The 26,413-nt window shown below is 53.5% G+C and overlaps 1 protein-coding gene across 2 annotated transcripts in view; it reads right to left on the bottom strand.

Moving 5' to 3' along the window:
• Nucleotides 1-26,413, bottom strand: part of ANKRD11 (ankyrin repeat domain containing 11) — a 125,928-nt gene that overhangs the window by 13,244 nt on the left and 86,271 nt on the right. For both annotated transcript variants that reach the window (XM_056500429.1, XM_056500430.1), the window contains exons 3-6: nt 18,646-18,790; nt 11,317-11,455; nt 1,954-2,124; nt 715-918 (exon numbers count right to left, since the gene is read on the bottom strand). In XM_056500429.1, coding sequence (XP_056356404.1) covers nt 715-918; nt 1,954-2,124; nt 11,317-11,455; nt 18,646-18,732 — 601 coding nt within the window. In that variant the 5' untranslated portion in view covers nt 18,733-18,790. The remainder of the gene's footprint in view (nt 1-714; nt 919-1,953; nt 2,125-11,316; nt 11,456-18,645; nt 18,791-26,413) is intronic.

Below are 26,413 nucleotides of genomic sequence, written 5' to 3'. Positions count from 1 at the left end.
CTCCCATCTCATCCCACCACCCCAAGCAGGAGCTTGGCAGCACTGCTGAGGAGGAGGAGGAGGTGGTACTACTCCTGAGCTGAGGGTCAGGATGGTCAACAATTCCCACGTGGGAGCCTAACCTTGCCCTTCACATTCCCTCCCCATCAGCAGCACCCCCACATTCAGTCCTTAAAAACAACTCCCAAAAATTCACAGGCATCAGGCCCCCAACTCCAGAGCGATGACTTCACAAACCCACTCTCAGCAGTATTTCTGGGCACATAATTCCTTCTATTTAAAGTAAAAACAGCTCAACCAACCCACCTCCCTTTGCAAATCCCCTTCCAGACTTCCAGCACAGCGTCCCCGTGGAAGGGCAGAAGGAAATGGTCCAGAGTGGCCTGGCCAGTTTTGGTGAGTGGAACCACAACAGCTCCAGGGGTTCTCTGGATCCTGCCCAGCCCAGCTTCACCACCTCCAGTAGACTGCACAGCCTGGGAATTCTGCTCCCAAACTCCAAGAAGACTGACGCTTTGGGGGAGTTTTTAATGTGGCTTTTTGTTATTGTCTGAATTTTTTATTTTTATTTTTTAAAGAGCAAAATCACAATTTTTGGCAAATCTCCTCTTTCCAAGGCATGTTAGAAACAAACTACTTTTTCTGCTGGGAGTCATTCTTGGAGGTGGAACATGGAATCAGGTGAGAACAAAGTTGGGATTCCTGAGCTGTTACCTGCAAAGTCCTTCACATTGACATCTGCACCCTCGATGATGAGCTCCTTGATGCGCCGGGCGTCCCCGCGGATGGCGGCGCGATGCAGCCGAGTCTCTCCTCGCTCGTTTCTCTTATTTACTTTATCTTTGGTTTTGGAGGCAGAGTTGGGAGTTCCCTTCTGACAAACTGTAGACTGAGAGGGATGCTTTGGTGTTGTGTCAACTGCAGGGAGGAGAGAAACAGCGTCAGGGACTGGCATGCCACAGAATTCCTGAGCCCTTAGAGGGAGCTCGTGCATCACGTTTCAGCTCTTCCCAAAATATTCAGGAGGCAGCAAGAGGCAGCCCAGGCTCTGGAGTGGATGTGAACAGAGCAGCCTGTGTGTCCCACGGAGATGGGGATCACGGGCTGCCAGACCCACTGGGGAGCTGCAGTCCTGGCAAACACTGTGGGCAATCCCGTGATCTGGGAGCAGACAATGCAGCTCCTCACCCTCCAACCTCAGTTCCCCAGGGAAGTGGCCTTTTACCAAGCACATGTGAGGTCTGACGGCCTTGGGAGGAGCCTGCATTTCCTGGGAGAGCACTGGAACACTCTGCAGCCTTTTCTCTTTTCCCAAATCACAGCAACACAATGAGTGAGACTGGTGTTTTTTTGGCTAAAAGCTGCAGTGTTGTGTGTAGGATGAGGATGTGAGCCCATGGATTGCACAGAGCCTCCAAAAACGAGGGTGGGGGGGCATGTTTGCAACAGATAAAAATTACTAGAACACAAAATCTGTGGTAAACACATTCCAGCTGCTCCACACCTCAAGTTACAGCTGGGGTGGTCACACATCTCATCCCCTTGAAAGAGAAGAAAGATTAGAAACCTACGGAGGATGATATTTTGTCTTTATCCACAATCCTCCTTTACTGAGATAGCTTGAGAGGCCAGTGGGAAACACAGCTGAGGTGGGGGAGGCTCCCATGGAACCAAAGCTCCAGTTGAGCCAGGCTGGGCTGGACTGGGGGACACTGGGAAAAGGAGGGACAGCCAGAGCCATGTGCAGATCCCAGTGACACCACACCTGGAGCCACCTGCAGAGCCCTGTGGGAGCAGTGAGACCCCAGAGAGCAGCAAACCATCCCCCTGCACCGTGCCAGGGGTGACAGCTCAGCCCTGCTGCTGTACCTGAACCTCTGGTGACCCCAAGAGCTGGGAACTCCAGATGTGTGGGAACCTCTGGCTGCAGAACAAACTCCCTCCCCAGCTCACCTGGGCTGTTTGCAGACTCTTCTGCTGTCATCTGCATGAGGAGAGCGACTTGCTGGCGCTCGGAGAGCGGGTACCCAGCCCGGATCCCCGAGAGCCCCATCCCGAAGAGCAGCCCCGGCTTCCTGGTGGCGGGCTCCTTCTTGATCCTCTTGCGCTCGGGACCCTGCTTCTCTGTGGGACAGGGACACAGGGACACAGGGACACGGCCATCAGTGCCCTGCAGTGAGAGCTGTGCTGAGAGCTCTGCTCCTGGCTGAGAGCTCCAAAAAACCGTGCTGAGTGATGGATCCCTGCAGTGGGTGAGGGATCTCTGCAGTGGGTGAGGGATCCCTGCAGTGGGTGAGGGATCCCTGCAGTGGGTGAGGGATCCCTGCAGTGGGTAATGGATCCCAGTGCTGGGTGATGGATCCCTGCAGTGGGTGAGGGATCCCTGCAGTGGGTGAGGGATCCCAGTGCTGGGTGAGGGATCCCTGCAGTGGGAGCACTGGCACCTGGAGCAGCCACCCAGGCTCACAGTGCTGAGGGTGCAGCCAGCCCATGCCCCACTCTTGCTCCTCCAACAGTCTCCCATTCTCCTCCACCACCAAAGAGCAGCACAGGAAAGAGGGAACAGACCCCCTGAGGAGCCACAGCCAGTGCTACACCTCCCATGCAGCTTTAGGAGCCTCCATCCCATGCCAGGGTGCCTGGAGGAGCCTACTCAGACTGACACCATCACAGCACAGACCCAGCTGGAGGCACTGAACAGTATCAACAAGGAGAGCTGAAAGGGACAGGCTGACAGCTCAGAAATGTGGCCATCACACCCCTCATCTTCACCACCATTACCATGAAAGCAAGGAGGCTGCAGCCAAACAGGTGTGGGGAGCACCAGGATGGTCCTCTCCTCCCAAAGTGGCTGCTCCCATCTGGCCCAGAGCACTCACTTGCCCTCAGGTCTTCTGCAACCCTCTAAAAAAATCCCAAACAAACACGAGAGGAGGGGAGGGAGAAACCCCAGGGGTGTCTGGCTTGTCATCCCAAACAGCCTGACACTTGTCTCCTAAATCATCCAGCTGCAAAGGCAGCTCCTGCTGAGAGACCAAGAACAACCAATCCCACACCACAGTCACACAACCATGGAATGGTTGTGCAGGAAGGAACCTTGAAGCTCACCCAATCCCACCTCCATGGGCAGGGGCACCTTCCACTAGCCCAGGTTGCTCCAAGCCCCGTCCAACCTGGCAGGGGGTGGGATGAGATGAGCCTTAAGGTCCTTCCCAACCCAAACCATTCTGCAATTCTATGAAATGCAAGCCCTGGAAACATGTTTGCACTGAAGGCGAATCCCAGTCTACTCTGAAACCACATTTTGGTCATCCTGGCAGCTGTAACAGAGCTGGAAGATGAAATCAGATCCTAGCACAGTTTTTTAATGGCTTAAAATAAAATTAAATCCAGTGTGCTTACGGGAAGACAACTTTGCTGGGGTGGCTCTGGGAGCCACGCTGCTGCGCCGTGTGCCCTGCCAGGGGACAGGGACACCTGATCCGGGTGTGCAGCACCTCCCTGCCCCTCCCCAGACTCTCCAGGCTGCTTAAACCCTGCTCAGCCAGGCCTGGCTTCCCCCAGCCTTGGTCTCATCCAGCCATGCCCCAAAGCCAGGCACGGAGACGCTCGAGGGGTCACATCTTGGCTGGTGCCACCAAGCAGAGTCCCTGAAGCACACCATGCCACGGCTGCTCCGCACGTACGGAGCCACAATTAGAATGGGAACATTTTCATTAATATCCCTTGGCTGCTGCAGGTTGTCAGCACGAGCCTGGGATTTGCAAAAATTGATTATCAAGTTCAACCGAAACCCCCTAAACTCCTATTCATTCTGCAGTTGCAGAAATTTCCTCCTCCACAGAACATTTAACATTACAAAGCATGTGATCAACAAGATAAAAATAAATTGGAAAGCGGCTGCCGCGTTCTCGCTCGCTATGGGGAGGCAGCTGAGGACTCGGGCTCCAGATTCCTGCTGGGAAGGGTTCAAGGCCAGCTGGATGGGACCTGGAGCAACCTAAAGGTCCAGTGGAAGGTGACCTGTGCATGGCAGGAGGTGGAGATGAGCTTTAAGCTCCTTTCCAAACCAAACCATTCCATGATCTGTGATTATATAGCTCCAGTGCTGGCACCCCCGTGTGGGGAGTGTGGCAGCCCCCAGTGCCCTGCATGGCACAATCCTCAGGCAATGTGGAGGGACCATATAATAAGCAAGATCCTTAATTGGGTCTGAAACCTAAGCAGAGGTTGGAGACAGAGCTGCTCCCATCATCCACTTCCCATCCTGAGAGCCCTGCCTGGCACCGGGCTGGCCCCAGGCTCACCCAGCTGCACGTGTGTTATTTCAGCCCGGAGGGTTTTACTCAGAATCAGATTTGCAGCAGATTTAAAGGTGTCCCTGCACAGAGATCTCAGCTCGCCTGTGCCTCCAATTAACTGCACCTCTAGAACACCTTGCAGCTACATGGAGAGAAACTCCCTCAGTGTTACCCACCTCTGCTGACAGAAAAAAGCTTATTTGGCACTAAAACCCTTCAGCAAGCACAAACCCCAGAGATGGGGTGTGCAGGCAGGGAGCCCTCAGTGGTGCTGAGGGCACACAGATCCCAGTGCACACAGATCCCAGTGGGAGGAAGACCACGGCAGCCCACGGATGCTCCATGAGCCCAGGATGAGCCACACCTCCATGCAGCTATTTTTAAGCAGCTTGTTTGCTGCTTGCTTCAGCCCTTCTGCAAAGCTGCCGAGCATCAGCCCTGGTTTAATTCGGGGATCCTGCTCGGCTCTTCCCTCGCGCTGACGCCAGCAGGAACCGCGTGCGCAGGCTTAAAGGGGAAACAGGAGCTGAGCCGGGAGCTGCTCCTGCCTTTCATCACACAGAGCCCAGGAGCCTGAGCAGGAGCAGATTCCCAGCACAAAGGGGTGTGAGTGTCAGCTTGAGGGTGGTTCTCGTGCCCACATGAGACTGGGCAGTGCTGCAATGGGGAGCACAAATCCAGGGCTGCTGGAAGCGCCTCGCCAGCTCCACAGGGATCCCAGGGCAGACTGAGAGGGATTCAGCACTGCTGGGCTGGCTCTGTGTGCAGACACAGGCTGAACCCAGCCCCAGCTGAAGCAGAGGGGCAGGAGGAGAGCAGGGCAGGGATGGAAAACCTCTCAGAGGTTTCTCCAAGGCACGCTGAGGCGCTGGCAGGTTGTGGGGACAGCGGAGCCGCTCCTCGCTCCCCACGCACGCAGCACAGCCTGTAATGCAGAAAGCATCTGCTCCCACTGCCTGGCATGGCAACACACGCATGGAAGGTGGAACACTGAGGAAAAAACACCATTTCCAAAGCAGCAGCAGCAGCAGCAGCAGCAGCAGCAGCAGCAGCAGCAGCAGCAGCCCGTGCCCAGTGTCTCGGCTCAGCGGCCAGAGGGGCTCAGCGAGCGCTGCTGAGCGAGCCAGCCCGACCAGGAGATCAATAGGAATAAATTAGAGCAGCACAGACAGCAACAGAGACTGCACTGCACCCCCGGGGGAGCACGAGGCTGCGCTCCCCCCAGCCCAGCCTGCGTAACAGTGACTCATTCCTGCTGCAGAACTTGGAGGGCATTAAACGTCGTGGAGCATGTCGGCTCACAGCAGAGCAGAGCGGGTCCAGCCTGGCACCACGGCCTGAGGAGGCACCCCAGGCTCACAGGGCACCTGCCATGCAGGCCCATGACTCAGGAGGTGAAAGGCTGACAGCAGCACGGTGCCACCACAGGCCAGGGGTCTGGGCAACTCCAGAACTGAAGGGGGAACAGGTTGAGGGCAAGGCTGGAGGTGGCAGAAGCAGCATGGAATGGGCAGCAGCAGCATGGCACAGGTGGGCAAACAAGAGAGGGCAGCAGGAGAGGCCAGAGGGGCACAGAGCTCAGAGGAGGGTGAGCAGGAGACCCCTGGAGTGCAGAGAACACGGCTCAGGCTGGGGGGATGCTGGCACCAGGAGGGGACAGGCACAGTGCAGAGCCACCAGACCAGGGACACAGCCAGGAGGTGATCTGGTTTATAAATGCAGAGCCAAAAAGGAAAAGCAAGGTTTGCCTTGACAGAGGTGCCCTGATCTGTTCCCATGGAGTGGAGAGCTTGTTCCCACCTGAAGGATGGAAAAGCAGAGCCAGAGCCTCATCCCACACTGCTGGAAAGGATGGTGGAGACCTTGGCTGTGAGTCAGGAGTGAAGAAAAGGCACCAGCAGGAGGAACAAGCCCCTCTATAACCATGTCAGGTCACTGTGTGCAGCTGAGCCCACCCTCCCCACTGCTCAGCTGGGCTCCCTGGGGATGAGGATCTGCAGAGCCCAACCCCACTGGCCTCAGTATTTTAAAATATAATTTGACTAGAGAGGTTTAATGCTGTGTCCAAATCCAGGTGTCCTCCCTACACTTGTAGGCCAGACCCCACAGCCGTGCCCTGATGTGTAAAAGCAGCTCCTTCACCCACTGGCTCCCAACATGCTGGGAGAGGAACACAGAGGCTTCATCACAAACAACAATCTCCATGTTAAAAGTGAATTATTCAGAGCAAGACCAATTTTCAAGTCCAGACTGTTCATTTCCCACGAAATAGAAAGAACTGGAGGAGGGAGGACGGGGGAGGAAGGCTCTGGCCAGCCCTCCCCTCCCGGAGCTGGGGCCAGGACACTCTGCAGACAGCGCTGATAAAAGCTCTTGTATTAAGGAAAAAGCCATCATTGATAGATTTTTGGTTCACAGAGACACAGCACACTGCAACCTCTCCCTCTGCATGTTAAGGAGGTGATGAGGGGGGAGGAGGGAGATTTATGGCAGCTCCCATCATAAAACGACCTGGTTTTCTGCACAGCCCTTCCCAGATGGCTGCTGCACACGGGGAGTTTCTCAGGGTGATCTGAAGGCTGGTGTGTGCCAGGCTCTGCACACTGTACCAGCATTATGGAGCCCAGCTAGGAAGGGAGAAGCTCTGACATTCACTCTCTCCCTGGTTGCTAGGTGAGAACAGTTTCTTACTATTTCAGTAGAAGGATTGAAATGACACAAGCAAAGCGAGCCCGGCTGCGGCTGCGAGCCCCCAGCTGCACACACCGGAGCACAGCCAGGCACAGGCACTGGCACAAACACACTGTGGGATGCAGATGCCTTTTCTAATAAAGCAGCAATTTGCTTCTCACGGATTCCCTGGCCAGCCTCGCCGGCCTGGGACTAACGAGCCCGTTCCCATGCCGTGCCACTCCAAACACTCCTGCATTAGGCAAGCAGCAGCCGGCTCCGGGAGAGGATGGTTTGGGTCAGCTGATTCATCAAGCATTTTCTAACCTACTAATTAGCGTCACGTAACAACCTCGGGGGATTAGAGAGGAGTTTGAAGCTCCAAAGCCAGCTCCTGCCAACCATATTCATGCTGGCCCTTGTCCACCACAGCACCTCCCTGGCCGGCCACAACCCCCAGAATCAGCCCTGGGCACCAGGAGAGCCCTCGGAGCCTGGAAAGGTTGATGTGCACAGAGCAGCTTGGAGAGCTGGTGGGGGTTTTCTCTCCCTTATTCCTCCAAGAGCACTCAGGGAAGGAGATGGACACACAGGGACGGACTGGAACACCCAGGGAGGGAGTTGGGCACCCAGGGAAGGAGCAGGACCCCAAGGAGAGCAGAGCCTTGGGGACCACCAGCTTTGACCCAGCCTCGCTCAGGCCTTCCCAGCTTCCAGGGAGAGCTGTGAGAGGCCAAAATCATCTCAGCATGCTCCAAGATTTCTACTGAGCCCCAACTCTTCCTGCTGATGACTAAAGGCCTGGAAACCACAGCTGCACCTCAAGCCAAGGGACTCAAGCGACAGCGTGACACCAGCTAGGGAGAGCCCGCTGAACTCTGTCTCTGTGCACGGCAGGTACCTGTCCCAGGGCTGCAGATCCCTCCTGCACAGCCCCGGGCAGGCGGGAGCGCCCGGCCCAGCCTGGTGCCGTGACTCAGCCGTGACTCAGCCGCGGCTCAGCCGGGCACCGCTGCGCCAGCCGCCCGTGCCCACCTCCCTGCCAGGTGCCTCCCCGTTCCCTTCTCCCTGCCTGTTTGTTAACACACAATTATCCAATATCCCCGGGTCTGCAGCCCCCTCCCGGCTGGAGCTGCTGGGAGGAAAGCTGGCTGTGCTCGTTTGGCGGCTGCACGTAGGCTCTGGGCAGCGCCCGTGGATGTGGGGAGAGGCAAGGAGAGGGAAGGAGAGGGAAGGAGAGGGAAGGAGAGGGAAGGAGAGGCAAGGAGAGGGAAGGAGAGGGAAGGAGAGGGAAGGAGAGGGAAGGAGAGGCAAGGAGAGGCAAGGAGAGGGAAGGAGAGGGAAGGAGAGGCAAGGAGAGGCAAGGAGAGGCAAGGAGAGGGAAGGAGAGGGAAGGAGAGGGAAGGAGAGGCAAGGAGAGGCAAGGAGGAGAAGTCTGAGGCACGGAGATGCTGCTCCCACAGTGCTGGAGCTGTAACATGCACAGTCTGCAGGCTCACGGCTCGGTGCCATTTTTTTTTTTTCCTAAAGACAGTTTATTTAGTTAACTCTGAGGAACCCGAGAGCCAGAAGTGTTGCTCTAGAAACCATTTTGAGAAAGATATTTTAAAAGATTTAGCTCTGAACCAACTGTACCCAAACCATGTGCTCAGCACAGTGCTGGCCAGTAGTGCCTCTGGGAGCTCACATCACAGAATCCTGGAATGGTTTAGGAGGGAAGAGACCTTAAAGCTCATCTTGCCCCATGCCCTGCCATGGGGGGACACCTTCCACTGTCCCAGGCTGCTCCAAACCCTGTCCAACCTGGCCTTGGACACTTGCAGGGCTCCAGGAGCAGCCACAGCTTCTCTGGGCACCCTGTGCCAGGGCCTGCCCACCCTCAAGCCAGGAATTCCTTCCCAATATCCCACCTACACCCCCAACCACCCTGCAGCACCAGCTGCTGCCCCACACCGGGCCAGGGCAGGTTGTGCTGCCCCTCCACAGGACACAAACCCACCCCTGATATTTCTCACCCCACACATGGAGCACCTACGTCAAGGCTGAGCCAGAGCCATCCGGGAAAAAAGCAACACACACCGTGCTAAGGAAAATGAGTCACTGCAACCCATCAGGATGAGGATCCACGCTATTGTTTAAACACTTGAAGAGGAGAAAAATACCCCACTAGAGGCAAAGAGAGAGCTGTGCTAGCTCCCAGCTCCCACGTCCTTGCAGCTGAATTGCACATGGCTGTGGAACACCCTGGCACAGCCCCTCAGGCACACACAGCAGCCCATGGACACGTTACATAAAGCAGCCGGGGTCAGCCAGCAGCGATGGTGCAATCCTGCTGCTCCCAGGGCTGGGAGCAAAGCTGAGGAGCACAGCCAGCAGCAGCAGCAGCCTTTCCCTCCTGCAGGACCTGGGCTGGGCAGATGGCAGCCTCTGTTCCAGACAAAAGCCTGTCCTGCATGTCACACCTGTGTGCTCAGCCAGGTGCCACTGATGGCACCAGCACAGACCTGGGGGACCCCTGCACCCCCAGAACGTGCAGCTCTGAGCACCACAAACACGTCTGTACCTGCCTCCACCTCGAGCCAGGCCAAGGACCAGACAGGCTTGAAACAGTCACAATGGGGTGGTGCAAGAGCAGAGCAAGGTGCCAGGAAGTCCTTCCCTATCTCCACAAAGAAGTCTTTTCCCACCTCCAGCATCTGATTCCTGGAGTAAAGTATATCAGGGAAGAGAAACAGGCTCCTGCTAAGCACCAGCCTGACTGTGCACATTGATCCTGATGGGATCTCCAGCCCAGAGTCACTTCCTCCCCAGTCCCACCAAACAGGTTGTTGAGACTTCCCTGCACCTCCCATACACCTTCCCAGAGTTTGTGAGAGCCCAGTTTGTCTTTAAATGGGTCTGTGAGTGCCATGACCTCCTCTGGGTCTCCTCTGGGAGCTGGGCTGCTGCTACCCCTCAGCTCACCCACTTCCCCAGGAAGGATGGGCTCTGCAGAGGAGGGGAAGGGCTGTGAGAGGAAGAGGAAGAGCTGTGAGAGGAAGGGGAAGATGTGTCCAGAGATAAGAAAGCAGAGGGGTGACAAGAGAGCCCCTGAGCAGGGGGGCTTTCATGGGCTGCTGCTCCCACCCAGCAGCCACAGCCTCTCCCAGCAGCTCTCTCTGCTCTCCTCTGCATTTGGTTTCCTTCTTGCTGCTGCCAGTGCAAACATTTCCAACATCTCTGCAGCCAGAGAGAGACTGGAGCCCTGGGAAAAGCAGATCCCTGTCGTGATGTTCCAGCTGTCACAAGGGTCAGACAGCCCTGCAGTGAGTTTGGGCTTCAACTCTCAACCCAGTATTGAATGTGGCACAAACACCCTTGACAAAGAGCAGCTCCAGCTCTGGCTCAGCTTTGCCTGAACCCAGCCCCAGCCACAAAGGGAGACACCACAGCCACCCAAAACCTTGCAAACAGCAAAGACTGTTTAAGAGAATTAATGAATGTTTGGAAACCTTCTCTCCAGGGAGGGAGTTCAGGAGCACAAACCCATGGAAACACTGGGCCACCCTCAGGACACGTCACCACTGCTGCAGTGACATTTCTGGCCCTTCCAGATCTGTCCTCCCGATTCCTGAACCAGGAGACACATCCCACATCAGGCCACCTCCCAGGCACACCACACAGCACCACCAAATACAGCCTTGTACCATGTCCAAGTATATTCCAAACTTTTAGCCTGTTTTACCTCTTTACACAATCACTGAGCTTTACCTGACCAGAACTATTTCCAAATGCAGATTTCCTAGGAACGTACAGCAAGGACCAGACAAACCCCTGTCCAGAAATCCACAGCTCAGCCCTTACAACCAAACAAAACCATTTTCTCCATGCCAAAGTTTTGTGACAGCTCTTCCCAATTGCTAACAAATCCAACAGCCTATCCAGGAGCCTCATGCACCAGCCACTCTTCTGCTACAAGACTGACCTGCTTGACCAGATTCTACTTGCTGATTTTCTTTTAAAGACTACTCAGCTTTATTCTCATGTTTTCCAAGTTCTCACAAGCAGACCCTGCACCACGGCTTGTCCCAGCCACAGCTCTTGAACTGGGATAATCAGAAACAAGGAGAACAGACAGCTGCTGAAGGAAGGGGGTCTCCTCACACAGCCATGGATCCACCTAAAAACATCACTAAGAACAGATGTGCACATGTGGAGCAGTTACCCAGCCCCTTCCTTCAATTAAGAAACACAGGGAATTTGATACAACACTTCCATTGGACTGGCTGGCTGCACCCTGGATGCTGTGTGCTCCCCAGCAGCCCCAGCAGCCAGGCTCTGGGGGTGCAGTGTGGCATTGCTGTACCTGTATCCGAGTCCTTTTGATCTCCATTTGTTCCGACAGTGAAAGGCAACTTGCGTTTGGTCGCTCGCTCCTTCACCTCTTTGCCGCCATCGCTCCGGTCCAACTTTGGAGTCTTGGTTAGAGAAACTTTATCTTTATCCTGGAAAGAAAAGAGACCAAGGTCAACAAGAGGCTTCTCCAGACTGTGCTCAGCTGATTCTCCAAATCCTGCAGTGGCCTCATACAACATCCCTTCCCTTTCTGCTGTGGATTTCCAGCATCAGGTTTTGCCAACACAGCCTTCACCCAGACACAAAGTTCTGCCACCACCAGAGCAGAGCCAGGCCAATTGAGGTGTGGTGCCAAACTCCAACCAATTCATGTCAGAAATTCATGTGAAACTCATGTGAGCCTCACTTTGTGTGAGGCTGAGGATGCACCTGGCAGTGGGCAGGGGGGAAGGTAGGCTGGGATGGGAGAATCTGAGGATTTCCAAATGCAACCACACGACAAGAACGATCCATTCCTACTTTGTATCAGTCCTGCCTGTTTGGGCTGGTTTGGATTTTAATGTGAAGCAAAAATGCTGTGAACTGCTCAAAAGCAGGAGAAATTCTGAATGAACATCTCAAGCAAAAGTTACAGATACTGAGACATGTGAGATTTTTGACATGAGCAGGGAGAGCTGGCTCCCAGCTCAAACTCCAGGAGTCCACTGTGCTGGGAATGCACAGCCCCCTGTGATTTTTGTATGTGAGGAACAGGATTATTTTAACTGAGCAGCTCTGGGCTGACCACTGTGCCCCTGCCTGAACAACAAGGGCAGCACAAGCAGCTTTGTCACAGATCTGATTTCAACAACCCGGCAAAACCCGGACTCTGCATTTTAGAGGCAGAGTGAGATTAAATACAAGAACCTCGGTACATAAAATCATGCCAGAGTGTGGCTGGAAGCTCAGATGAGCCAACCTAGGAGCATTCCCTTGTTTAGAGAGGCACAGTCCTGCTGCCTGGCCCTGGCAGGTGGCCCTGGTGCCAGCAGTCACAGGACTGCAGTGTCACTGTCACCGTGTGCGCGGCTCCTTCCTCTTCCCGCGTGTGTCTGGAGCCCAGAGCTCGCCCAGAGAAGGGAGAGAAGGCCCTGGCTCCCCCAGGGGATGCGTGTGCAGCGTGACAGCCCCGGGGCCGCGCTCCGGAGAGGATGGAGGAAATGGGCTGGGGAATCCCTTTTTTGGTAAAGCAAGAGAAACAAACCTGCCTGACAGGGCTGTGTGGTGGGAGGCAGCCAAGGCACGCTCGGAGCCCCGGCAAGGGCAGCCCTGCTGGAGAGCAGCTGCCAAGCACCGGCCCTGCAGCGACGGGACAGAGCCCCCACGGCCAAAACAAACACTCCAGCATTTCCTTTAAACCCTCCAGATTGAAAAGCTTTTGACTTATGCTTTCTGAGGTGAACAAAAATAGTTTGGACTAACAAACCACGCCACTTCTACTGCTCTGAGGTGGCAGTGAGGCCAGGGAGCTTCCATCACCTGTGTTGTTCCATCACCTGTTGCTCTGTCCTGATTCTACGATTCTATAAAATATTTTATCAAAGGAATAAAATAAAATGTGTGTGTTTCCTGATAAAAAAGCCACCAAATAAATAATGCACCTTTTTCCACAGTGGCCATTCACATTCTGAACTTTTCCCTGTATCTACCTGAACAAAAGGCATCTCTGAACACTTCAGACAGGAGTCTGTGAGGCTCCTGCAGGGTGAAGCAGTCAGGGCACCAAGGCTGTCAGAGTTCAAGAAGCATCTGGATGCTGCTTTCAGACATACAGGTAGGTTTTCTGCTGGATTAATGCTGTCTGGGATCTCTGTGAACTCAGGAGTGAGAACAAGGGCAGGAAAGGTAAAAATGCAGCTCATTCTAGAAGTCTGAATCATGGAATTGTTTGGGATGCAAAGGACCTCAAAGCTCATCTTGTTCCAAGCCCTGCCATGGCAGGGACACCTTCCACAATCCCAGGCTGCTCCAAGCCCTGTCCAACCTGGCCTTGGACACTTGCAGGGATCCAGGGGCAGCCACAGCTTCTCTGGGCACCTTCACAGAGAAAAAATCCCTCCCAGTATCCCACCTAAACCTCCCCTCTGTCACTTTAAAGCCACAATTATTGCCACATTGCTAAAACCTCCCTGTCAGAGCAGAGGGATGATGAGAAAACCCTTGTGAGAGCAGAGGTGAGCCTGGCAGTGCCCATGTGAATCAGGCAGAGCTGGAGTGCTGATCCAGCAGCTCAGCACAATCCAGCAGCAGGCAGAGACGGGAGCGCGGCGCCGCTTTGAGGATTAATTCCTCCAGCAGCACTACCATAACCTTTCCTACTAATTGGAGCAAAGAAGATCCAGACTTTGCTTCCCCCTGGAAAGCAGCGACCTGCTGGGGATGCCTGCAGCAGAGGGTGGAACATCAAGGCAGTTGGAGAGTCCAAATCCTGCAAGTTTTCATTTTCTTATTTTAGGCTTTACTCCCCTAATTATTTCCAATTCTGTAAGGAAGACTGTCGCCCTTTACTCGAGTAAAACCTGGTTTCATTTTTAGGTCTTCTCATGTTTAAAGTAAGTTCAGACTCATCGGAATCAGGTTTCACGAATGGAACAAATCCAAATCAGAATCACAAAATCCTGGAATGGTTTGGGTTGGAAGAGACCTCAAAGCTCATCTCATCCCAACCCTTCCTGCCATGGGCAGGGACACCTCCCAGCAGATCAGGCTGCTCAGGGCCCCATCCAGCCTGGCCTTGACATGAACACATGAACAGCCCTGTGTAAGAGCTGGGTTCTCCAAGGCCAGGAATTTGGGGATGGGAAGAGTCAAAAGCTCAGCAGCAGCAGCAAGTTTCCCTTTGCAGGTGTTAATAAAAGCTGCTTTGGCAAAGGGGAGTCATGAGCCCTGAGTGTGGAGAAAAATCCCCTCCTGCCACGTTCCACTTGCACTAGAGTTGCTGTATGAGTAACAACCCACCTTGAGCTGCTCTTGCAAAAGTGAAAAGATGCATCACAAGCTGCTCTCAGCTGCTGTGGCTGCAGCACAAACCCACCAGGAACTGGCCCCAGCAGGCACCCAGAGTGAGGAGCTGCAGGGTGGGGATGGAAGGGCTTCTCCCACCAGCACCACAGACCCTGATACCAATCTGCTCAGGGCACTTGTGACACACAAACTGGCCAGAGGCCAATCCTCAGAGCAAAAACAGTCCTGTGGGGTTTTTTGATGCAGATTTCTGCAAGACAGAGCCATTTAGATGGGGCTCTGACCTAATGGAAGGGATGAGGTGAGCTTTAAGGTCCCTTCCAACCCAAACCATGATTCTGTGATTTACAAAGCCATGCAAAGAAATCTGTATTTCCAGCCCTGCCACCTCGCTCAGCCAGAGCCTGACTCGCAGCCCAGTGCTTATGCAGAGACTTGCACTGCCAGCCATGGAAATCCCCACAGCCCTTTGTTCTCCAAAATGAGCTCCAAGCATTTCAGGTTGTGATGTCAGTAAAAATTAGGCAGCAGTGAACAAAACCAGCACGGGCAGCCTGGGAGGAGAAGCCCAGGAGGGCTCCAAGGCTGTGCCCCACGTCAGATTCCTGCTGTGGGCAAACAAGCCAGGCTGCAAAAAGCAAATGCTGCCACAGAGGGACTTTCCCTGCACCAGTGGGTCTGTCCTGCCTCTGCCAGCAGGAAGGGAGAGGGGGCAGAAGGTTCCCACCCTGCATTACAAAAAGGAAAGGATGCAGTTTTACTCAGAAAGCAACTGGATGTGGTGAAAACCAAACAATTCCCTAAATCTGGGCCCCTCGTACAGCCAGAGTACAACACACACACAAAGTTCCAGAAGTTTGAATTTGTGTTGTTATCAATGCTGCAGTAAAACATGTGGAGCATGGAGGTGACTGGAGCTGAAGGCCCATTCCTGTGAGCCTCAGGCTCCAAAGTTTGTAAGAAATGTGCCCCAGTGATGAGCACGGGCTGATTAACTTCACTGAAATGTCATCTCTTCAGTCACCCAGATACCCCTGCAGCTTTCACACCCTGTGGGTGACTCTGTGCTGGACACAGAGCTCAGCACTCACTCATCCAGCCTGTAAAGCTGACAGCACAACAGATTTAATGAAAAACTGAAAAATGAGGACCACATTCCCTTTTCTGAAAAGGGGAGAAGGGGAAAGAGAAAAACCTCAAGTTTTTTTAACCTCTGACAGCTCCTACAAGCAAAAACTGGGCTAAGTGCTGTTCTGCTTGGTGTTCACTGGAGCAAAAATGCACTTTTGACTATGCAAGAGGGAGCATTTCCCCATAAAGAGGCAAAGGCTGTGCCAAGCACAGGGTGTAAGCACTCAGCCAGGCCAGGCCCATCAGGAAATGCTTCTGACAACTGATATAACCCTTGCTGTGGTGCTGTGCTCAGCCTAAGCCATGAGTAATCTCCTCCTGCTACGGGGATCTGTGCATCTAGACCAGAAAGGAGAATTATTCATATATGGCATACAGATTTTTACAAAAGCCTTCAGGCTGAAGGGAGCAGGAGGAGCCTGGGGGCTGCCAATGCCTGCCCTGGGCAGGCTTGTGCAGCCTTATAAGGGCTCCAGTAACCCCAGGAGAAACAGCTCCTGCTCCAACGCCCTCGGATCCACTTTAAACCACTGCACTCTCAGGGCTGCATCCCACTGGCTCCTAATCCCACTGCAGGGAGCAGAGAGCCAGGAGCTCTCTCCTGTAATGAGAGAACAGCAGCTCACAGCCTCTTCCTCCAAGCTGGAGCCCTCTGGAGCAGGGCAGCTCCCCTGAGAGCCTGCTACGAGCACAGAACTCAGGTGCAGAATTTGGTGATCACAGAATCCTGCAAACTCTGCCAAAATTCCAAGGATTGCTGGGAAAAGCATCAGGAAAAATCCAGGGAAAATGTAGTCTTACAAACCAGAAAAAAAATCTCTGAAAATTTGCACTAAGAAACGCAAAAATCCAATAAAAATTAAAATTAAATTGCCCAGAAATAGTCCTAATATCTACACTGAAACACCCCAAATGGGTCAAAATTCCAGGCATTATTGGGAAAAACATCAGGAAAAATCCAAGATAAATTCAGCCTTAACAACCCAGGAAAATGCCCAAAAATTCACACTAAGAGACACAAAAATCCCCCAGAAATTGCACAAAAAAATGGCCAGAAAAACTCCCAACATCTGCACTAAAAAAACAAAAATGGCCCCAAAATCCAGTGAGATTCCAGGAATCTCTGGGTGGGAAGAGACCTTAAAACTCACCTGGTTCTACTCCCTGCCATGGGCAGAGACACCTTCCACTATTCCAGGTGGCTCCAAGCCCTGTCCAACCTGGCCTTGGACACTTGCAGAGATCCAGCCACAGCTTCTCTGGGCACCCTGTGCCAGGGTCTCCCCACCCTCCCAGGGACGAATTTCCTGCCAATATCCCACCTAAACCTCTCCTCCTTCAGCTCAAGGCCAGTCCCCCTGTCCCCTGGTACTCAGCCCACTGCAGCACCAATCCCTCCACCTGCCAGAGCTGCGGAGCCCAGCCATGCAAAGCCTGTGTGATGCTAAATCAACTATAGATATTAAGGTCCCATTAAGAGGAAAACTCTTGGTGGGCACCACGGTGCAGGACCAGGCTCTGCCCTCCCTCCCAGCCTCACAGGGAAGCTGTGCCAAGCCCCAGCTCGGGCCTGGGAAGGTGTTGACAAAGGCAAGATAAATGCAAGGCAGCGCTGCTGACAGGCAGGTACAACAGCTCTGCAGGGAGGAGGTCGAAGTGCTTTTCCCCTGAGTCACTGCTCCAGCTCAGCTTCAGAATTAACCAGAAACAGGGCAAAAGCCACTCAGGCTGGAGTCAGCTCAGCCCCTGCCAGACAAGAGCCTGTGAGCGTCTCCTTGCTGAAAACCCCAGAGTTCAAGCAGCAGAAACTCTGCCCTGTCCCCTCTCAGAGGAGTCTGGGCAGGCCTGAACGGGAGGCAGGAATTGTGTCCCAGTTCTTGAGGCAGCAGGAGGTAACTCTGCCAAACCTGCTCTGTAAATAACACGCAGCCCTTAAGCTGCCGGCATGGATGGAATAAAATGGGAGCTGATTCATATTCCAACTGATCCTCTCCCTCCCCAAGCACCTGCGCCAGCACTAAGCCTCTTACCCAGCCTGTATTTACATATCCTGCCCTGCTGGGCACAGCCTCCTCTGCCAGGGTAAACGCTGGCATTTTCCTGGTGCTACCAGGGCAGCTGCTCCCCCTCCAACATCCCTAATCCCAGATTTTGTCCCCTCCTAGAAGCCCCATGCTGTGCCCATAGCAGTGACACAGAAAGGGGAATGTGGCAGATGTCACCAAGGTGCTCCATAACCAAATCCTGCCTGGGATTTTCCTGTTGTTTATTCTCTATTTTTCTCATTTTGTCAATAATATGAGCTCAGTCATACAAGGAGCTGCTGCCATCACTGGGGTGGGATTGCAGGGGAAGTGACAGAGCTGGGGCTCACCATGCTCAGCTTCAGCTCCCAGGCCTGGCAGAAACTCCCAGGGGAATGCTGAGAAACTGGAGCAAGAAGATGAAAGGGAAGTGGATGAGATTTGTTCCTTAGCAGAATTCAGCAGATGTAGGTTTTCATGTTTATTTAAAGGTAACATTTGCACAGTTTTCTGCACAGCTATTGACTGGAAATGACTGATACTGAGAAAAGGGGAAAAAGCTGAATGAGAGCAGACTGGGCTCATGCCTGGAGCAAAATGGGATGAAGAGGAGAAGTGTGAAGGTATTTATCCTTAAACTCAGATTTCATCTCAGTAGTTTCACCTAAGCCACGCCAAAAACCAGACAACACCTCAAATCAACTCTCAGAAGCAGCAATTTCAGCAGAGCAGCTCCTGGCTGAGCCTGGCCCAGCTGTGCTGCTGGGGAGAGCCAGACCAGCCGTGCTGACAAGGACCTGGATCTCCATCCAGAGCAGGAGAAGCTCCTCCCTCACCCAGCACACACTTGCACCATCAACACATCACTTAGGTCTTCCACAGCTTAGTGCAGAAACCCCTCAAAACACACAGAACTTGCAAAAGAGAATCCTCCAAAGCAGCTCCTGCTGCTGCTGAGCTGAGTGGGGTCCAAGTGGGCACAGCACATCCTGGGAAGGACTGCAGCCACAGGGAAATAAACCCGACCCTATCAGCTGGCAGAGCACCACCACAGCAATGTAAATCCCTGTAAAGAGCCCAAGGCAACCTCCACCATCCCAAACACTGCCACAGGTTCAAGACTCCAGGCTCAAAGAGCAGCACCCCCAAAGGAAGGCAGGCAGGGGGCCCAAACACGTTACCTTTTTCCCCGTTTGTTTCTCCACCATGTCGTTGCTGAGAGAGAAATCTTCTGACTGTGGTGTTTTAGAACACCCACCCTTGGGCATCGTTCTGCCTTCCTTACTTGATCTTCATTTATGCTGCCATCGCCTCATCATCAACCGTCTGTTGGGAGAGGAAAAGGGAGGTCAGACTTCTCAGAAGGATCTCTCCATTGTGGGGGTGAAGAAAAGACACTTCCCATGGGGATAAACCCCCTCCCAACCCCTGGATGGCAACAACAGGAGGGCAGAGCATCCTCAAACATGGAAAAAGCTGCAGCAAGCTCCTGCCACCTTCCCAGAGAGTAACAGAGGTGCTGCAAGGAGTCACACCTGGAATCACACAGAATCACTGAGCTTGGAAAAGACCTCCCAGAACATCGAGTCCAGCCTGTGCCAATCCCAGCCTTGTCACCAGCCCAGAGCAGTCTGTGCCACATCCAGGCCTTCCTTGGACACCTCCAGGGATGAGAATCCTGCCATCTCCCTGGGCAGACCCTTGCAATGCCTGACAACCCTTTCCATGAAGAAATTCCTCCTGATTTCCAACCTGCACCGCCCCTGGCACAGCCTGAGGCTGTTTCCTCCCATTCCATCACTTGTTTCCTGGGAGAAGAGGCCAACTCCAAACTGGATCCTGCAGCTGCAGACACAGCTTGTTTCATATTCAAGGAATAGCCTAGAAGGGATCAAGTCCCACCAAAGAGCAACAGCCCTCCTGCTCTTCATCCACAGCATCCCCTCAAGCTCACATAAAGCTTCCTGCAGCTCTGTCCTCAGCACAGGGACACAGGGACAGACCTTGCCACACTGAATCCCCAGACACACTTGCAGAACCAAACCAAGCACAAAACCCCCATTAAAAATGCACTTTTGGAACACGCTGCCATCGTGAGACAGGAGCAGGGAGCAGGAGGGCTCAGTGTTCCCAGACTGGTTTGTCACAGCTCCTCACCCTGCTCTGCACCTTGGCCTGGGAAAGCCAACCTGGAGAGGACAAAGCACTCCTGCTCCTCCTGGGTTGCCTGGTTACAGGGCTGGAAGGACAAGTGCCATGTGAAATACAGCTGGAGCAGGGCTCAGGGACACCAGCTGGAGCCAAAGACCTTTTAGGTGAACAAGAGTATCTCCTCTCCCAAAAGCAGAGGCTGGAAAGCATCAGTGGAATGGGAATCTGTGAGGAGTGAGCCCCAGCAACCCCAACAGCAACTGGGCTCCTTGGCCTGGAATAGCACAGACAGGAACTTTTCCCCACGTAATTGTCACCTGCCAGCTCTAAATTGCACCCATTTACATTTTACAGCAGCAGCTCTGCAGAGCTACAACTGCAGGAAATTGTCCAGGGAGATGGGAATTCTCAGAGAGGAGAGAGAGAAGTCTTGTATTTAGAAGTTCCCTGGAAATCCCTTCAAAATTTCTGTTCCATTTATGCCTCAGAGGCCCTGGGACTCTTTGGGTTGGTTTTTTTTTTTTTGGTGTTTTTAAAGGTGATTCAGAGGCCCCAGCCCAGCCCTGAAGCAGCACAAATTCCCAGACCAAAGCACCAGGCACAGACAGTGCTGGTGTTTCCTGGGCTTCCCAAGGCAGCTCATTCTCCAGCCCAGCTCCCCTGCCTGGGCTGTGGGAAGCTTGTTATCCATATTTAGAAACAAAACTTTGGGAACTGAGAAAACACCTCCTCGTGCCCCCCCTGCTCAGGGACAGCTGAATTTTGGGACAGCCCACCAGAGCCCACAGCATCCCCTCCATGCTGCACATCCACTGCAGGAGCAGCTCCAGCCATTCCCAGCCCCAGGAATCTCTCTCTGCCAGCCATTATTAGCAGCTGGGAAAATGTAAGAATTATTTCCCCTCGGTTTCTCTTCCAGGGGCTCGTTAAGGTGCAGGTACAGGAGGAAGGAGCGTGTGCCTGGGAGGAAGCAGGAGCAATATTCCATTCAGTATTCACTGCAAATCTAAGAGGCAGAAACTCAGATGAAGTGCTGGGCAAGGGAAATTTATTTACACCTTGCAATGGACATTAAACCCAAGCAGCTTCACCTCTGCTGATGGTGGGACCGGGTCATGCTCTGCTCCCCCCAGCAGCCAAAACCCAGCCCCAGCTCACAGCCAGTGCCCAAACCAGCACACTGCCAATGCACTCCCAAAAAAATCCTGCCCACTCCCAACTCTTTGTGGCTGCTCGTACCAGGGTAGGCACCTATTCACGTGGAGCTTCCAAAACCTGCTTAACTGAGAAAAGGCCAGACGGATGCCAGATTAATTCTGCGCCCCTTCTGTTCCCGGAGCTGACTCATTACACTTGGAAAGCCGGCTGCCTCTCCGGGTAAACACAGCCCTGGCCTGTTCCACAGCTTGCAGGGAGTATCACATTTGCACAACAATTACCGACAACGACGCAGCCTTCCTTTCATTTTTAAGCACGTTTAATAAGTTCATTTCGTTTTTAAGCACGTTTAATAAGTTCATTTCGTTTTTAAGCACGTTTAATAAGAGTCAGAGGGGAGGCACAGATTCGGCTGGAAGAGCCTTCCCCAGCTCACGACACAGCATTTGCAGAGGGGCAAATCCAGGGCTGCAGAAGGACAATTTGGCTTCAATCCTTCCTAATTCAGGAGCTGGATGAGCCACCCCCTCTCCACGATGCCCCACTCAAGCTCACCTCCCTACAGGAGACAACCAGCACCCTTCCTATTTCACAAACAATTAACTCAGCTCCTCGGAGGAGCTGATTACATGTGGCTGCACAATACCAAGTGAGCTCAACAGAATATAATCCCTCGTACTTCTCCAGGAAAACAAAGGAGCTGTTTACCCCTGGCCAGGGGCCAGGCCTGGCTGTGCCCGGTGCACACCAGCCCCCAGCCTGGAGGGGCTGGATCCCACACAGTCCTCTGGCAAAGTGGTGAACACAGAAGGGGAGCCTGCCCTGGGATGGACTGGCCTGGGTATGGAGCTCCTGCTGTTTCAGGATGGCTGGATCCAGCTGGGAAGGCTCTGGTGGTCCCAGCCCTGGAGTATTTCCAGCTGGGAGAAAGCTGGAAGAGCAGGGATGACACCCAGCCCAGTCACCCTGCTCTGGACTGGGATCCTCCTGGTTCACCCCACCCTGGATGGGGGTCAGAGCCCTGCAGCATCCCCGAGCACCCTCCCAGAGGATGGAGGAACAGAATTCTCTGGAACACCATCAGGAGCAGGGCTGGAGCCATGAGGAATGAGTCTGGCTGGGAATGGCAGAGCCAGCCCCAGGCACCCCCACCCACTGCTGTCCCCTGTCCCCACCATGGGCCAAGCAAACAGTTGAAAATGGTTTTTATTTTGCCTAGGGCATACCAAGTGCAAGCCACACACTGAGACCAAACACGTCTGTGAAGGACCTCAAAAGGCCACAAAAGGGATGGAAGGGATGAGGGTGTCATCTGGCCCGGGAGGGAGGAGGAAAAGGAGGATGATGAAAGCAGTGCTGGCTTCAGCCCCAGGACATGTGGGCAGCTGGGAGGCAGCGTGGGAGCTGTGGCACCCATTAGCCAGGACAGGCTCCCAGTGAAGGCAACGGGCAAACTGGGACAGGCAGAGAAAACAAGGACAAACCCATGGACAGACTCCAGTCCCTGCCAGACAGCACCAACACTGGGCTGGACAGGAGAGCAGCTCCTCATTAACCAATCCTATGGACTTTTAAATGTATTTAAACTTCCCATCCCTACCCCTCCTGCTTCATGGAACCAGCGAGCAACACCCCAACATCTGTGCCATGGGCAGGGACACTTTCCACTGTCCCAGGCTGCTGCAAGCCCCATCCAACCTGGCCTGGGACACTGCCAGGGATGGGGCAGCTTCTCTGGGCAACATCCCCACACTCACAGGAAAGAATAAAGAACATTTCCAGATGTATCTCCAAGGGGAATGACAGCCTTTCCTGGTCCCAGCCCTCCTTCCCTGCCCTCCTGCAGAGCAGCCAAACTCCTGCCACTCAATCTGAAGCCACAACAAATGAGCTCATGCCCACGATCTGTGCACTGGAGCCTGCCCATACCCTGCCAGCTTGGAGTAAAAAAAGATTGCAGAGCCTCCTTTAAATGCCAGAATCAGGAGGGAGCTGGCTGGAGGCTCCTGCCCGTGCAAACCCCCCGATGCAATTAGAGCCCCAGACATTATTTGCACAGATCCAACACGTTTGTTTGGTCTGAAAAGGTTGGAATACGAACAAGCCTGTGAAAAATGAAAATTTTAATACTTCAGTCTCCTTTCAAGGATGCTGTCTTAAATCTTTGGAAAATGCCTTAGATTAATAACTCACACCCACAATCTGACACTTGTCCCCCAGCTCTGGAACTCAAAGAGAAAAAACCAAGAGCTGATGTCTTTCAACACACAGAACCACTGAATCCCAGAATGGTTTTGGTTGGAAGTGACCTCAAAACTCATCCTGTTCCAACCCCTGCCATGGGCAGGGACACCTTCCACTTGAGCAGGCTGCTCCAAGCCCTACCCAACACTTCCAGGGACAAGGCAGCCACAGCTTCCCAAAAACACCACTGCCCCAGCCTCAACCCAGCCCTGCTGTGAGCTCAGGCTGCTCCTCCAATGCATCCCCAGCACCTGCCCTGCACCAGGTTATCCTCCACCTGTCCGGCCAACAAGAGCCACAATTAGTTCCTAAAGCTGCCTGTGAGCACCAGAAGGACGTGCAGCTTGGGGAACAAGGAGCAATTGTTCTTTGTGCTCCAGCTTGGCTCCAGAAGAGCAAAGTCCATGGTTTTCCACAGTGAGTACACACGGCCAGGAGCAGCAGGAGCCCTGCAAACCTGCACAGCAAACACAGGTGGTTTCCTCAGCACCTGACAATGGGTAATCACAAAGATTAGCTATTACTGAGATAGAGCAGTGTAAGGTGCTAATTCTTACAGCCAGACCTCAAAGCAGGGAGAATGGAGAGCCTGTGTTTCCTGGGGTGCAGGGTGGGGAAGCACTGTCACCTGGAGTCACAGCTCCATCCTGTCCTCACCTTCAGCTCCACATCCCTCCTTACCTGGGGACCTGCTACCTGTTTGTTCCTGGCTTTTGAAAGGGGATGTCTCTCCTTATCAGAAGTTCTTAGAGTTGACACATCTTTCTTCTCCTTGCTCAGCTTCTCCTTTCCTGTTCTCAGTCACTGCCTGGTTCCAAATAACTGTCCTTTCTTTCACCTTTCCAAAATATTTATTCTGCCTTACCCCACATATCCTGACCTCCTGATATCCTGCAGTGACTGGCTTGGGCAAAGCCTGCTGCTCCCTCACACACCAGCCAAGTAAACTCACTAAGCTGGAATCACAGAATGCCAGACTGGGACAGAAGAGACCTTAAAGCTCATCTCATTCCACCCTACCACGGGCAGGGACACCTTCATCAGGAACATCAGGGTGCTCCAAACCCTGACCAGCCTGGACTTCAACACTTCCAGGGATGGGGCAGCCACAGCTGCTCTGGGCACCCTGTGCCAGGGCCTCCCTTCCCTCACCATAACAGAATATAATGATCCTGCAGCCTAAGTTATTTTAATTAAACTGAATTAAATAATATTACTGAATTACAGCAGGTGTTAGCATTTCCATCTTTTGTGGGACAGATGTCCCTTCCCAGAGCTGCTCAGGACCTGCAGAAAAGAACACAGTGGAACAACTGAGGCTGCACATGGATGTGCATGCAAGTCTCCAAGGATCACCATGAAGATGATGCTCCTGACCTGGCTGGGCACCATGAACATTCATCTCCTCCATGGTTCTCCAGCAGGGCTCCACCACACAAACCCATCTTAGCCAAGGGGTTCAATTCAAACAACCCCACCTGTGACCTGCCAGTGTCTCCTCCTGCCCCAGCAAGAGCTCAGTGGTCTCCAATTCTGACAACTCCACATATTTCTATTGCACCAAGTATTGCTATTTAACTGGATTGTATTTGGAAATTTCTGCCCAAGCACACTGTGATTCAGAATCTTCCAGCTGGGACCATTCTCAGGAGACACAAAACCCAAACTTGAAGAGCCCTGACAGTGCCCTGCACCCACAAGCAGCCACTCTGCCTTGTGTGGTTTCTCCGGGAGCAGTTTTCCCACAAACCCTTCCCTCGATGATCCATCCACAGCTGCCTCTGCTATTGCTCCATTTGGGGATGCTGCTGATGAGCTGGCTCCTGGCCAAGTTACAAAACTGCACTTGGAGTCAGTGCTCCGGGCTGTGGTCTGGGAGCAGGATTAGCTGTGATGTGGAAACCTCTGGAGCAGCACAGGGCCCTGCTGCACCACTGTCAGCCAGGGTGGGAAAGCTGGTTATGACACTGTTGTCCTCTCCAGGATGGCTCTGGATCACCACCCAGATCAAAACCTGCTGGAGAGGGAGGACTCTGCACTTCTCTGCTTCTGCTGGACACCCATCAGGCTTCAGCCAGGGAGGAGCTGGAACCACATCTGCCAACACAGCCACTACCAGAGTTTCTGCACATCAACCTCCTCAAAACAGTGATCAACTCCACATGACTATTCCCAGTGCTGCTGCACATGGGAGGAAAAATGCAGCCCGAACTACCCAGCATAAAGAGAACAAGGGAGAAATGTGATGCTGGTGAGCTGCCAAGTCCAAGGAGCACGAACCTTCACCTGCAGCTCACCAGGATCTGAGTGGGATCTTGAAGGTCCCACCAGCTGGGATGCCTCAGAGCTGCTTTATCCTGTCAAAATTTGAACACCACAGATCTGCAGAACCAGCTCCATTCCCAGGAAAGTTTGGGGAGCTGGGTTTCCCCCCTGCGCCCGGCATGGAGCTGTGCCTGCAGCTTCCGAGCACAGCTCGAGGGGTTCAGGAGCATCAGCCAAGCCCCAGAAATGAGCCAGACCTGATTTTCAAGACAGAGAAACAAGTGAGCACAGACAATTCCTGCCCATCACAGACCAAAGGGTGACAGATGAAGCAGCAGCAGCAGCTGTCGGTGCCCTGGCAGCGCCTGTGTCACCCACCCCGCGGTGGCACCGGGGACTCGGGGCTGGCAGGGGCTGCTGGCTCACTCTGTGCTCCCACCTGGGCATGGTCCATCCTCCCCCTGCTGGCACCAGGGCCCTGTCCCAGGGGGAGGCTGCAGGACCAGCACTGTTCCTATGGACAGCTCGTGGTGGCTCCAGCGAGTCCCATCTGCTGCTCAGCTGCACTCGGGAGAGCTCGGGAAGGGAGCAGGATCAGGGATGGATTTGGGCTCATTTTTAGCTGTTTAAACAAGCACAGGCATCACTGTTCTGTGGCCTCATCACTGACAACTCTGTGCCTTGTTTGCCCCTGGGCACCCAAAATTGGCTCTGACATGACACAGCTGAGCAGAGACCTGGCCTGGGAGTCCAGGCTGCCTGAGTTCCACAAATACTCCATATTCCCAGTGTCTGTGTCTGTACATACATGTGCACATGGACACACATGCACAGACACACACACACACACACACATTTGATGGACATACAGCCCCCAGTAAAACCCAACCAAGACTCACTCCAGTCCTGCCCTATTTTTGTTATCACTGTGTCCACATATAGGACAAGAAACAGCCTTAACTACAAATAAACCACATGACTTAAGCACTTAAACCTGAGAGGAGACCACAACCAAGCACGTTCATTACATGAAAAAGAAACCAAAAATTTTTTTTTTGCAAAAAGTGCCATGACCATGACAACAGGGTCCTTCAAGTCAAGGAGACCCTCGAGTGAGGGCTCTGCAACACC

The sequence above is a fragment of the Oenanthe melanoleuca genome, chromosome 11 (assembly GCF_029582105.1).
Source record: "Oenanthe melanoleuca isolate GR-GAL-2019-014 chromosome 11, OMel1.0, whole genome shotgun sequence".
Taxonomy (NCBI): domain Eukaryota; kingdom Metazoa; phylum Chordata; class Aves; order Passeriformes; family Muscicapidae; genus Oenanthe; species Oenanthe melanoleuca.
This window is presented reverse-complemented; position numbering and strand designations above follow the sequence as displayed.